The 13,618-nt window shown below is 41.4% G+C and overlaps 1 protein-coding gene across 1 annotated transcript in view; it reads right to left on the bottom strand.

Annotated features, from left to right (window-relative positions):
* Positions 1-4,942: 4,942 nt before the first annotated feature.
* Positions 4,943-13,618, bottom strand: part of LOC311244850 (uncharacterized protein) — a 51,176-nt gene continuing 42,500 nt past the window's right edge. The window contains exons 24-25 of the mRNA XM_084334533.1: positions 12,306-12,461; positions 4,943-5,833 (exon numbers count right to left, since the gene is read on the bottom strand). Of these exons, the coding sequence (XP_084190659.1) occupies positions 5,546-5,833; positions 12,306-12,461 (444 nt within the window). The 3' untranslated portion in view covers positions 4,943-5,545. The remainder of the gene's footprint in view (positions 5,834-12,305; positions 12,462-13,618) is intronic.

Genomic DNA, 13,618 nt, shown 5'->3' with positions numbered 1-13,618 from the left:
TCACTGATGTTACTGCTCTTCATGGTAACACCAGTGACGACCAGTAACACCAGCGACTATCTTGTGTAAATAAGCTTTAGTAAAAGCTTTTAAAGAAGTTGTTTTGCATACAATATAACTCATTAGTACCCATTTCATGATCACAACTAAATATAAATTATATATATAATATATATATATAAAATAAATATATAAATAACTAAAGTTATTTGACTTAATGTCAGTGATAATCTTTGGTTTTGTACTAAATACACCATTTTCTATCTCAAATAAGTAATTGATATTGAATAAAACAATCTTTAGTGTTCTTTGTGTCACTGGTGTTTTATTGTGTCACTTGTGTTACTGTTTTTTTTGGGTCATATGAAATCAAAAGTGTCACATTTGACTTGTAAATGATTTTATATCAATTGACCTTTGCTTCATTCAAGAGTTAGGATGTTAAGGATACCATCATTAAATTTGTATGACTGTCCTTCAAATATTGTTATTATTATAGCAAAGATATGATGGTGTTAATAAGCAAACGTCACACAATCACACTTTTCACAAACCTGATTAAAATAAATAAATACATAATCTCCAAATTGTTTGCATTATCATTATCCTACTGTGCCTCTGACTATATGTGCAGAATAGATTGTGAAAAAAACATTTCTAAAAATACTTTAATATTGTTAAAGGTATGAGGTAACACCAGTGACAAAAAGATGGCACAAGCATTCTTTAAGTCAAAGTAAATATATATTTTTTAATCATTAAGCTCTCATTTATGTGGATTAATAAAGTCAAAGGGTTAACCAATATTGTAACTTAAGTTTAAATGTAGGAAAATTAACTACATTTTAAGACATGTTGCTATTCCAAAAGTGTGCGTTTCTGTAGAATGACTCATTTGGGTTCCATCCTAAATCTTTCCTGTGACAAAATGGCAACCAATGTAATAAAAAAAAGTCAACCAACGAACAAGATTCTTGTACCGAATCTCCTCTCTGGTAAACAAGAATACCCTGAAGACTCTGGCAGGAGCACTCATTCAAGGGTACTATGACTATGCATGCACCTCATGGTACCAAAGCACCTCAAAGGCGCTAAAAACAAGATTACAAACATCACTAAACAAACTGGTCAGACTACTGCTTGACCTGACTCCTAGAACCCACCTCACCCCTGCCCACTTTGACTACCTAGGGTGGCTTAGAGTAGACGACAGAGTACAGCAACTTGCAATGGGCCTGGTCTACAAGATACACTACACCACTAAGGTACCCATGTACATGTCAAAACACTTCCCAAAAGTCAGTGAATACCACAACCACAACACCAGAGGAAGCTCCACAAATCATGTTAAACCCAGATTCGGCTCAAACAAGGGACTAAACATGTTTCGCAATTATGCCACATCAATGTGGAACGACCTACCCACAGCTGTAAAGGAATGTGAATCCCTACCCACCTTCAAAACCACTCTCAAAGAGCACCTACGGGTGGCTGCAATTAGAAACTGGCCCCGGTAAATGTCAAATGCCCCCCAAATGCCTTCCACCCACCCACCAAACCCCCTTCAATGTACAGTTTCTTCCCCTTTGGATGTATATATGTTTTATGATCTCTTTTTCTTATACATTACCATATATGTGTATGTCTTGTATGTTATAAATGTCTTGATAAATTGAAAATAGAGGACCCTATGTAAACAAGACGAACGTCTTTTTCTGGTCTTCATCCTCTTAGCAGTTGTGTGTGTATTGAGCCATACTGTATTGTACCCATTCTGCAATCTGTTAATAAAGTTTTCAATCAATCAATCAATCAAACCAACGACTGAAAATGCTGCCTAGGTTTTTCCAGGGTATTTGCTGTTCATCAATAGGCTTCTATAACATGTTGACACCAGCAAGGTGTATTTTATTTGGCTCCAGACTCTGGGTGCAGTCGACACATTCTGTGGCCAGTGTTTTTCTCTGATTGGTTGGCAGGATCATAATTGTAAAAGAAAGAAACGGATAAATACTGCACACTGAGCCTCCAAGTTAAAATATCTTTACGGAATATTGAGAGAGAAACTACAAAGGCAGAAAGCTCTGGGTCAACGTCAGCAAAAATAATTGTAAACATGGAATTTTCTTGGACCGATCCCCAAGGACACTTCCAGCTTAGCTTTTCCTATTGTTTTGTGTCCTCTGTTGCCGTAGCGATAAGGGGTCCCATGAGACTCGTCGTGCTCACATAGGCCTGCTGCTCATTACCATGGCAGCCAGGAGACTGGAAGCTGGAAGAGAGAACAGCAGATATCCAGCGTACTTCCTGAGCTGAAGTTATGAGGTGTGACCTTGTAACAGAACCATAGGACATCCGTGAGTATCAGAACTAGCACCGGTATCAGAGGCCTCACCAGTATCAGAACTTTATATACAGTTATATAGAGCAATGCTAGACATAGTTATATGGAGCAATGCTAGACATAAAAGTATTATAGAGCAATGCTAGACATAAAGTTATTATAGAGCAATGCTATAGTTATTATAGAGCAATGCTAGACATAAAGTTATTATAGAGCAATGATAGACAAAGTTATTATAGAGCAATGCTAGACATAGTTATTATAGAGCAATGCTAGACATAAAGTTATTATAGAGCAATGCTATAGTTATTATAGAGCAATGCTAGACATATAGTTATTATAGAGCAATGCTAGACATAAAGTTATATGGAGCAATGCTAGACATAAAGTGTAGAGAAACGATTCTGATACGCAAACAAAGTCATCATCACACACCTGTCACACAAGTAACAACAACAGATACAGAAAGAGAGAGAGAGGGGGGGGGAGAGAGAGAGAGATAGAGAGAGAACCAGAGCTGAGTCCCAAATAATTCTTGGAGTCAAACTGTCTCTCGTGATCAGAACAGAGGCAAAACAACACCATCTGTAAAAACACTTAATACAGATGTTAACTTTATCTCAATTACAAGCAATCTAGACAGAATATGGTTAACATTTAATAATAATAAAGGCGGCTACGTGGCGTAGTGGGCAAGGCGCTCGCCACGAAATCTGGAGACGCTGGGCTCGCCTGTTCGAGCCCAGCGCTCCACATTGGCTTTCAGTTTAGCTGGTCGTCCGTACTAATACACATTGGCCGTATTAGGGGGTGGGAAACTGATGGGTGGGGATCGGGCGTTGTGGACAGCGACTCCTACAGGTCGGTTGGTGCGCCTGCGCAGTAGAATCAGGAAGTGTCGGGGGCAGCGTGTACCTCCCACGCGTTACTCCTCGCCACTGAGAGATCGAGCTGCGCAGGTGAAAAGATGCGACTGCTGTTACCTCAAGTACCGGAGGGGACTCGTGCTATGTATGACTTAGTCCACATTGCAGCCGGCTTGTGGGAGGCAAGAAACAGCGTCCGTGACAGGGGAGGGTTGAATTGGATGATACGAAATTGGGATGGGAGAAAATATAGAAAATGGGAGAAAAAGTGGATAAAAAAAAAAAACATTTAATAATAATAATAATACATTTTCAATTTGTACAGGAGATAAAGATAAAAAGTGAAATGAATAAAAACAATTAAAATTAATAAAACAACCAATGAAATGTAAGAACATAAAAATAAATAATAATAATAATAAAATGAATAGAAGTAAAAATAAAAGTAAAATAATAATTCAGGCAAATGCCTCGTTAAAAATAAATGTTTTTAGGCCCCTTTTAAAAAGCTCAACGGACTGTGGTGCTCTCAGATGGTCGGGGAGGGCGTTCCACAGCCGAGGAGCAGCTGAGCAGAAGGCCCCGGTCGCGTAGGTATGGGCAGGGTAATAGTAGAAAGACATAAATATAGGCGATACAATTAGATCTGAATATAGAACAATGAGAATAATAAACAGTGTAAACAAAGGTGCAGATAAGGGTCTGTTGTATGCTTATATAAATATGGTTATATTATGTTATCAATACATAAAGGAAATAACAAATGTGAATCTAAATGGTAAATTTATCCAAAGCGCTTTACAACTTCTGCGTCACATTCACACAGCGACGTTGGGAGGTGCTGACCTGCTCATCGGGAGCAGTTAGGGGTTAAGTGTCTTGCTCAAGGACACATCGACACGCTGTCGGGAGGAGCTGGAATCAAACCGGGAACCTTCCATTTATCAGACGACTGCTCTACCTCCTGAGCCACTATAATATAATATATACTATGAGTAAAAGTAAAGGGTATACACAAGGTGCAGTATACACAAGGTACCCTAAACTAACTGGCATGATATACGTCATACGTTGTAGTCCGTGCAGGTTTCGGTGGTTAAGAGTCAGACACACTTAGTGGTCAGACGTTCCTAATAGTTCTCGAGTTCTGCAGCCGTTAGTTCTCCGGCTGCTGGCAGCGGTCCCTGCCCACGGTTGTGGAGCATGATGGCCGCTGGCAGGAAGGACTGGCCGAGGCGGTTAGTGGAGTGTTGGGGGGGTATGAGTCTGTGGCTGAAAGTGCTCCTCATCTTGGCTAGCTCCTCATAGAGGGGGTGGGACAGCTTCTCCGGGATAGCAGCCAGCTTCCTTCTCATCCCCCTCTCTGCCACCACCTCCAGTTTGACCAGCTTGACTCCCACCACGGAGCTAGCCTTCCTCACCAGCTTGTTCAGTTTGTTGATGTCTCTTGAGTTGATACAACACACAACGGCAGAAAAGAGGACGCTGGCTACTCGTGCAATGATGATGCAGCAGCAACACAGGTTTTATTTTTCTGCCAATGTCTGAAGTTTACATTACACAAAACAATAACACATTGAAAATGTAGTGGAGTATAATTAAAAGGCACACAATGCAGATGTTGTACAGTGAATACAATTAACGGTTTGTGCATAGTGATGTTAAAAAAGACACACGAGAGAGTAAAAAGACAAGTACTGTGTGCAAATAAATGTAATGTTTTTATTTTTAAAGGAGGAATACAAGTAAAAAAAAAATGTAATGTCCTCGAAGACAAAGGAATGAACAACTTCAGCATAGAATGTATGAAAGTGTAGTGGCCGCTTGTCACTCCCTATGTTTCCACAAGCGTCACAATGCACCCACTTATATATCTCTCTACGCTGCAACAACGTTGTGGATGTTGATAAAGGTTGATAAAGTCCAGGCTGCTTCTGATGTAGTTTGCAGGGTTTATTGTCCAAAAGAATAAATGATGAAATGATGGTTTGACAGAACAGTTGTCAGTTGTTCAGCAGTGGTCAGTTCCAACAGTGAAAACAGGTTACATAATACAGTTCAAACAGCCTTCGTTAGCAGGTAAGATTACGTGACTCCTTGGCTCTGGTCAGACTTAACAATGGTCGGGCTTTTGTGCAACAAACTGGCCCCACTGCTGTGGGCACCGCTCCAACACTATGAACAAAACTACATCTACTAGAGCCAAAGGGAAACAATGCTTCTTTCAAAACAGAACCCCAGCTCTGATAGGCCTATATAGCCAACGTCTATTCAACCCCCCGCTCCCCAAAAGATTTAAATGATTTGTATTCTCCTATCGTCAGAGCGAGAGACCTCAGGGCTCAGTGCCTTCTACTCTCTCCTCGCCCTCTTGGCTCTGGATGATGCCGTACTCCACGGCCTGGTCCAGGCAGCGCTGGGCCGTCTGGGAGATGGAGTTCTGCGGGCCGTCCGCTGCCTTGGCCAGGACGGAGAGGATCTCCAGCGCCTCGCTCTGGATCAGCACCTCCGCCAGACTCTTCTCCGCCCGCATCAGGTTCTGGACGATGGCCACGCCGCGGTGGCGCAGGTCAGTGACCTCACTGAGCAACAGGGCCTGCAGGATCTCCAGCCAACGGGTGGTCTGGAAAACACAAGAGAAGAGATGAGTCGTCACTTTTTTTTTTTTTTTTTTTTTTTTTTATTATTTTTTAAACAAACATATAAACAAACATGACAACACACGATAAGATATACAAGCATTAATTGTCAGGGCACATCCAATGAGATCACATTTTAGTTAGTTGTCTTATATAAGATATACCCCTAATACCTGTTATCTAAAAAAACCTACACACATATGCTCAGCTCGAACCCCCCCTCCCGGACCCCACCTTGAGAAGTACCTCCACTATCCCTCGCACCTAACCAGACACTACCATTATAAGCTAGCTTTTATTCTCTCCACCACTTCTAACCACATTGACATTTTGGATTCATTGAGACCCAGAATTCTTGCTGTAGATATTTCATGGTAAATTACATCGAGATATGTAAGAAACCAAACTTTACGGCACATTTTTTCCGGTTGAAACCAGCGTGATGCGATCAGCTTTTTGGCTACTGTGATACCCGATAAAACCAATCTCTTTAGCTGTGGATTCACTGCAAACTCAAAAACATCATTCAATAGTAATACCGAGGGGTGTACAGGTATATTCCAAGATACGAGTTTTGATATTTGTTGGGTCACATCTTTCCAGAATGCCTTAACTGGTGAGCAGTCCCAATACATGTGCATAAATGTCCCTTCGTCCCCATTTGCACATTGGGTGCATTTGGAATCTTGTTTAAGCCCCATTCGGCACAGTCTTATAGGAGTCAAGTATGTCCTGTGAATATAGTTAAGATTGATTTGTTGATGATCCGGGTTCCTTGATGTAAGTCGGACATTTGCCCAGGCTCCTTGCCAATCAAAGTCATTTTCCAGGTCTGGTATATCCCTCCTCCAGACAGAGTCTAGTTGGAGGGTTTCATACGAGGACGTTAGTAATTGATGATAAAATTCTGAAACAAAACCTCTCGATGTCTCTCTTGCGTAGAAGAATTTGTGGTATCTGTGGTGTTCAATTGGTCTGTCTAATGGAACACCGTGAGACTTCAAACATAGCTCTAACTGTTTGTGAAAAAGCCATGTGGACTTGGTGAGATTAAATTTTTTGCGTATTTCTTTATCACTACAAAAACCCTGTTTGTTAAAAACATCCCCTAATGAGTGTATGCCTTGCTCTTCCCATATAGGGAATCTTATAGGTCGTTTTCCAATTAAGAGTGCATTGTTATTGAATAAGGGAGTATGATTGTGCCATTTTTGTGAGTTAGGATTTTTTTTTTGTGATTCACGCCATATCCGGATCGCATGAGTAATTATGGGGCCAAATTTTCGTTCACAGTGCTTGATTGGTAGTTTAGTGTATGCTATGTCCTTCAGTCTATGTGGGGCTACTATGTTTTCTTCTATTTTTCTCCAGGATGCTAATGCTTGGGAGTCAAACCATGTTGTCAATGGACTTAATGTGTACGCCTTAAAATATAGGAAAAAATCTGGAAATGCCATGCCACCATCTGCTTTATTTCTCTGTGCGGTGGATCTTTTTATACGTGGTGGTTTGTTATTCCAAATAAATTTGTATGTGGAGGAGTGTAATCTTTTCCAGTAACCCTCTGGAGGGGGTAACGGTAGCATTGAACTGAAGAAGTTGATTTTAGGTAGTACATCCATCTTAACTATTGATATCCGTGCTTGTACTGTGTTTTTAAGTTTTGCCCATCTATCAAGGTCGTCTTTGATTTTGTTTTGGATTTTTGTGTAGTTGTGCTTCACCGTTTGTCTTATGGTAGGGAATATTTCCACTCCCAAGCATCTGAAATGTTTTACCATCGGTATCTGTCCTGGGAGGGTTGTATCTTTTTTTGCAGGGGTGTTAAGTGGAAGGAAAGCCGACTTCGGCCAATTTATCTTAAATCCCGATAAATCACCAAAGTCCTCAATCAACTTGAGCAGATGAGGCAATGTGGTGTTGGGGTTTTGCATGAACAATATTACATCGTCCGCATATAAACACATTTTTTGTTGTGTGCCCTTGATTACGATTGGTTCTATGGATTGGGATTGTCTTATATATTGTGCTAAAGGCTCTAATGATAGATTGAACAGTCCGGGACTAAGAGGACAACCCTGTCTGGCAGAGCGTGATACCGGAAATATTTGGGAGATGATTGTGCCTGTTGTAATCATGGCCGATGGGTCTTTGTATAATACTTTAATCATATCGATGAATCCTTTTCCTAACCCCATCCTTTCTAGCACTGCCCACAGATACGACCATTCCAGCCTGTCAAAGGCCTTCATAGCATCCAGGGACAGCATCGCCTTAGGTATGGTGTCCTCCTTGTCGGCATCAAGTACGTGCAGTATTCGTCTTATGTTCTCAGTGATCAGGCGGCCTCCTATGAAGCCAGTTTGGTCCGGGTGAACTAAAGACGTCATATGCTTTTGTAATCTGATGGCTAATACCTTAGAGTACAGTTTGATATCTGTTCCGAGGAGGCTTAAAGGTCTATAACTACCGCACTCGTTGGGGTCTTTGTCTTTTTTAAGGAGGACTGTTATGAGTGCAATATTGTCATTTTTATGGAAGTTCCCCTCCTTGACTGAGTATAAGATCATATTTAGTAATAAGGGGCCAATTATGTCCCAACAAGAAAGGTACATTTCTGATGGGAAACCGTCTCTTCCAGGAGCCTTACCACTTTTCATTGCGGTTATGGCCTTCTTGAGTTCCTCTAGTGTGATCGGTGTTTCTAACTGTTTAGCGTCATCCTCTGAAAGTTTAGGGAGAATAATTTGATTAAGAAATGTGTCCATTTTGTTTTGATCGAAGGTCATTTCTGATTTATATAAGTCGGAGTAGAATACTTTGAATGTATCGTTTATTTTTACAGGATCTGTTACAAGTACTTGTTGTGCTCTAATGGTAGTTATATCTGCAAATGTTGCATTAATTCTTAATCGCATGGCTAATAGGTGGCTGGGTTTGGAACCATTTTTTATTTTTATTTTTTAGATTTATTTTAGCATTTTTACAGCTTCATTTTATTGGCCATACAAGACCGACAGAGGGGAGGGAGAACGGGAGAGGATGTGCGGAGAACAAGATGGACAGAGGGGAGGGAGAACGGGAGAGGACAAGAGGGACAGAGGGGAGGGAGAACGAGAGAGGACGTGCAGAGGACAAGATGGACAGAGGGGAGGGAGAACGGGGGAGAGGACGAGCGGAGGACATGCGACAAGTCATCTCCGGGAGCGGGAGGCGAACCCGGGACGGCCGCGTAGGTGTGCGAGGCAGTATGTGGTGCGCCACTGGGGCGCCCCATGAGTCATCACTTTTGTTGTATGTGTGACAGCATTGGGAAGGATGTGAGATATACATATACATAGAGATATAGTATATATATATATATCTGTCTGAATATACCTGTATATAATCGTTCTATATCCCTATACACCTGCATATAACCCATATAACTATGACAGCATGTACAATAATACTGTATATACCATATATATATATATATCTGTACATACATGCATATAATCTTTTTTACATATCTGTAGATATTATATCTATATCTGTACATATCCCTTACCTACTCTTACTAGTTACACTGCTGGCCAGTATGACTTACTACCATAGTGTCTATACCTGTATCACTGTACATATTAATACTACAACTCTGTACATACATCTGATTAGCGCTAGTACTCATTTATATAATTTATGTATGAATAAAGAGTAGGGATGTTCGATATTGGCTTTTTACCGATATCCGATATAGCAATATTGTCAAACTCTTAATTTCAGATACCGATATCAACCGATACCGAAATATGCGGTATCGCATAAAAAAACTGAAAAACTTAACATTACATATCTCTTGTCGTGGAATTAACACAACATTATGCATACTTTTGACAATAAATAAAATAAGAATTTGTTCGTACTTGCTTGCCTGGGTAAATAAAGGTTAAATAAATGTAAATAAAAATAAAAATATTTTTTTTAAACATACAGATAATTTCCGATATTAAATTTTTTATTTTTTCTGTTTTTCTCCCCGTCCCAATTAGTCGTTGTGCCAATTCCCCCCCCTCCCCTACCTGGCTGCTGTATGCACGTTCTCCTACGAGTCGGTACAAGGGCGGCCCGAGTAGATCGCACGCTTCCCCCGAGACGTGCGCCGACAGCCAGTGACGTCTTTTCACTTGGCAGCGAGGACTCTCATTGGTTAAGTGTAACGCATGGGAGGGCACGCTATCTCCACCAAGTCCTGCCCTGCTTAGCAAGCGCCGAGACCTGACCTGTAGGCGTCGCTGTCCACAACGCCAGATTCCCACCCGCCAGCTTCCCCACCCCCTAATACTGCCAAATTGTATTAGTGTGAACGGCCAGCCAAGCTGGTGACAACGCCGGGAGCTGGATTCGAACACGCGAACCCAGCCTCTCCAGCGTTGGTGACGAACGCAATCTCTGCTACGCCACCTGACCGCCCCCCGATATTACATTTTAATGCCAATATCGGCCGATAATATCGGACATCCCTAATAAAGAGCATTATTTTTAGAACATCCATCGGCCTCCTAAGAGTTGCTGAATCTTCCCCCTTGATAGTGTTTCCAGTTCAGGCTCCTTGGTTAAAAGACGAAGTTGCGACAGATCTGTTGTTTCTCTTGTAACGTTGGAAAAACCTTCAGATATCATTATACTGTCAAAAATGTACTTCCTGTCAATTCTATGCTAATTGCTCAACGAACAATGAACACTACACAACAACCATCAAACGCACATAGCACACACATCCACACGCACACACTCACTTTAAACAAACACACTGCAGCACCCACTCCCCACACTTTATATTTATTGATAAAGGATTTGCACTACAACTCGTACACCTTACTGTAAATTGTACCTAAATTGTACCTCATCCCATTTCTGCTTTGCACTATATAGTATTGTATTAGTACACTGCATAGTATATTGTATATTATATGGTAACTCAGTTACGTCTATTCTGCATCGAACATTGTACATATGTCTATACTGAACACTGTGACCTCATTTTCTACTTCTAATTTACATGCTATACTATGTTATTTGATACTTATCTTGTCTAGCACAGTCTCTGGAGCGTAACAGTAAGAAGCATTTTGTATAAAAGTATTCTGTACTTCTGTATGACAACTATTAAAGAAACTTGAAACTTCTAAGCCTATTGCTACCTCTACACCGTGGCCTTTTGATGCACTGTGCTGCTAGACTCGCTACATCGGATTATTTTGGATAATTTAATGCAGTTCATATTTTGTATAATTTTAATGACACAAATTATCAGTGTATTTTGGATATAAATGGTAAATGGCTGCATTTATATAGCAGCTTTTATGCAAAGCGCTTTACAATTTGTTCCTCACATTTTACCCATTCACTCGCACATTCACACACCGACGGAAGAGGTGACCATGCAAGGTGCCGACCTGCTCAACGAGAGAAATTAGGGGTTAAGTGTCTTGCTCAAGGACACTTCGACATGCAGCCCGGGAGGAGCGGGAATCAAACCGTGAACCGGGAACCTCCGGATTACCAGACGACTGCTCTACCTCCTGAGCCACAGTCGGGCACAGAGCTCAGGATATCAGTGACATATCATGAGTAGCTGCACTATTTTTATTCTGCACTTCCTGTCAAATTCATGCGTCAGTTCTATGTTAATTTTATACCCGTTTCTTACTACCCCCTAGACTCATTACATCAACACTGATTGCTGTACTGTAGATTGTCACAATCCACCTGGACCCGCCCACTTCCCCCCTCCTATTCAGAGACTTATCCCTGCACCTCACCTTCCCTCACTCTCTCTTGGACAGCTCTCCTATGATCCTCCACCCATTCGTGGTCCTCTACCCCCACCTGCTGGACAAATGCCCCCACTGCTCCTCATTCATTTGTGCTTAGTTAAGGTTTCCATATTCCTCTGTATCCTTCCTCCTCTGTTACTATGTCTCCCAGTGTGTCTCTGGACCTCCATGCTCCCCTGTTAGTGTCTTGTTCCTATTCCTTGTGTTGATGTATGTTTCTAGTGTTACTCTAGAAAAAATTAAATGAACCAAACATGTAATATTACGTGGTCTGGCACCCAACGGTTGTCGGGCAATCACGTAATATTACGTGAATGGCCCCCATTGAGTTAAGACGATAGATCCAGAATATGAAAAACTATGTGATTTAATGCTCCGTCTTACGTCGATTTTGTCTATTTTATGCTCGTTTTATACTTGTTTTATGTCTGCTCTTTATGCATTGGTCTTGATCTGCCAATTTTGTGCTGATTTTATGCCCGTCTTTCTTTTATAATTTTTTTTTACTGCTGTGAAGCCCTTTGAGCTGCAATTCTTGTATGAAAGGTGCTGCTACACAAATAAAGTTATTATTATAAAAAACACGAAAGCTCTTGTGGTGTTCTGGCCACATGGCCCCCAGCCCCAGCACGCTCACGGTGGCAGGGATGCGGGCGCAGAGCTCCGGCTGCTCTGCCGTCAGCACGGCCAGGGTTCCAGCAGCAGCCTTCCTCAGCCTGGAGTCGTCCTCCCCGCTGTACAGGACCAGCAGCTTCAGCCGGTTGTTCCCTGTGGCCAAGTACAGCTTCTGCACCTGGAAGCAGAGACCAGACCCGGAGCCGTTACCTCCAAGAATTCAAGAAATTGAGCGCAATCACCACTCAATCAAGGAGCATACAAAATGGAGACAGAGATACAGAAGCATTGGAGTAGCTGAGGCGAAACCATACGGAAAGAGAGGACGTGAGTAAAGAGGAGAGGAGAGGATTATTGTCCTGTGTGACCAATGCGCTGTTTATCTGCTTTTGGAAGGAGGACCCTGCTGTGTGCTATAACCCCTGGTCGTCTGAGAACCCGCATGTGTATCGACCCCTGCTTGTCTGACGTCTCTTCTCCCGGATCAGCCCCCTCCCGTATGAGAACCACTGTGTACCGGACCCCGCTAACGGACCAAGAAGATTCTCTTGTGTAACGGTTATAAAGGCCGGCGATTTCCGATTTAACGATTTAATAAAACCGCTGTTAAACGTGCTTCTACCTTGTGCTGTGTGTGTTTTGTTAATTCCAGTCTGGTGACAGCTCGTAACACCCCAGAGCAGGGAACAAAATTTACTTTTTGGCTTGCCAGCCAAGGTGGCTGGTAGATTAAAAAAACTACCAGCCAGGCAGATTTTTTACCAGCCAAAAATTAGAAATAGCTTTTTAGTATATCGCCATGTGTTATTATTATTACTATATACAGGGCTCTACGCTAACCTTTTCCTCAGGGAGCACATGTGCTCCTAAATAAAATAAAAATTAGGAGCACACAAAGAAATTTAGGAGCACAGTGAACATTTTTCAAGTAACAGAGTTTATTAACAAACTATTTATTACATGCATAGTATACTGTGCGTGCGTGTGCATACTTAGGGTCAACATCTGTGCAATAGCACATATCACCAAAATCACACATTGGCCCATGCCTACTAGACACAAAGGATATCGGTTGTCAAGCTGCTTTTGTATGTTGTACTGTTGTCACAATACCAACATTTTGACTTTGATACAGATAGGAAAGGTAATGGAATATATTATTAGATGACAGAACATGGAAAATTCGTTATACAATTATTTAATTCATTATAATTTAAACGCTATTGAATAATAGTTAATCAATAGTAATTAATACAATTATTCTGTTCAGCTACTGAGCTATATACTATAGCTACTGTCCATCAATATCTTCCTTTTGAATGAAATAGGTTCAGG

The sequence above is a fragment of the Notolepis coatsorum genome (assembly GCF_963971535.1).
Source record: "Notolepis coatsorum genome assembly, chromosome: 18".
Lineage (NCBI taxonomy): Eukaryota > Metazoa > Chordata > Actinopteri > Aulopiformes > Paralepididae > Notolepis > Notolepis coatsorum.
The sequence above is the reverse complement of the archived record's forward strand: the minus strand, read 5'-3'. Positions and strand labels throughout refer to the sequence as shown.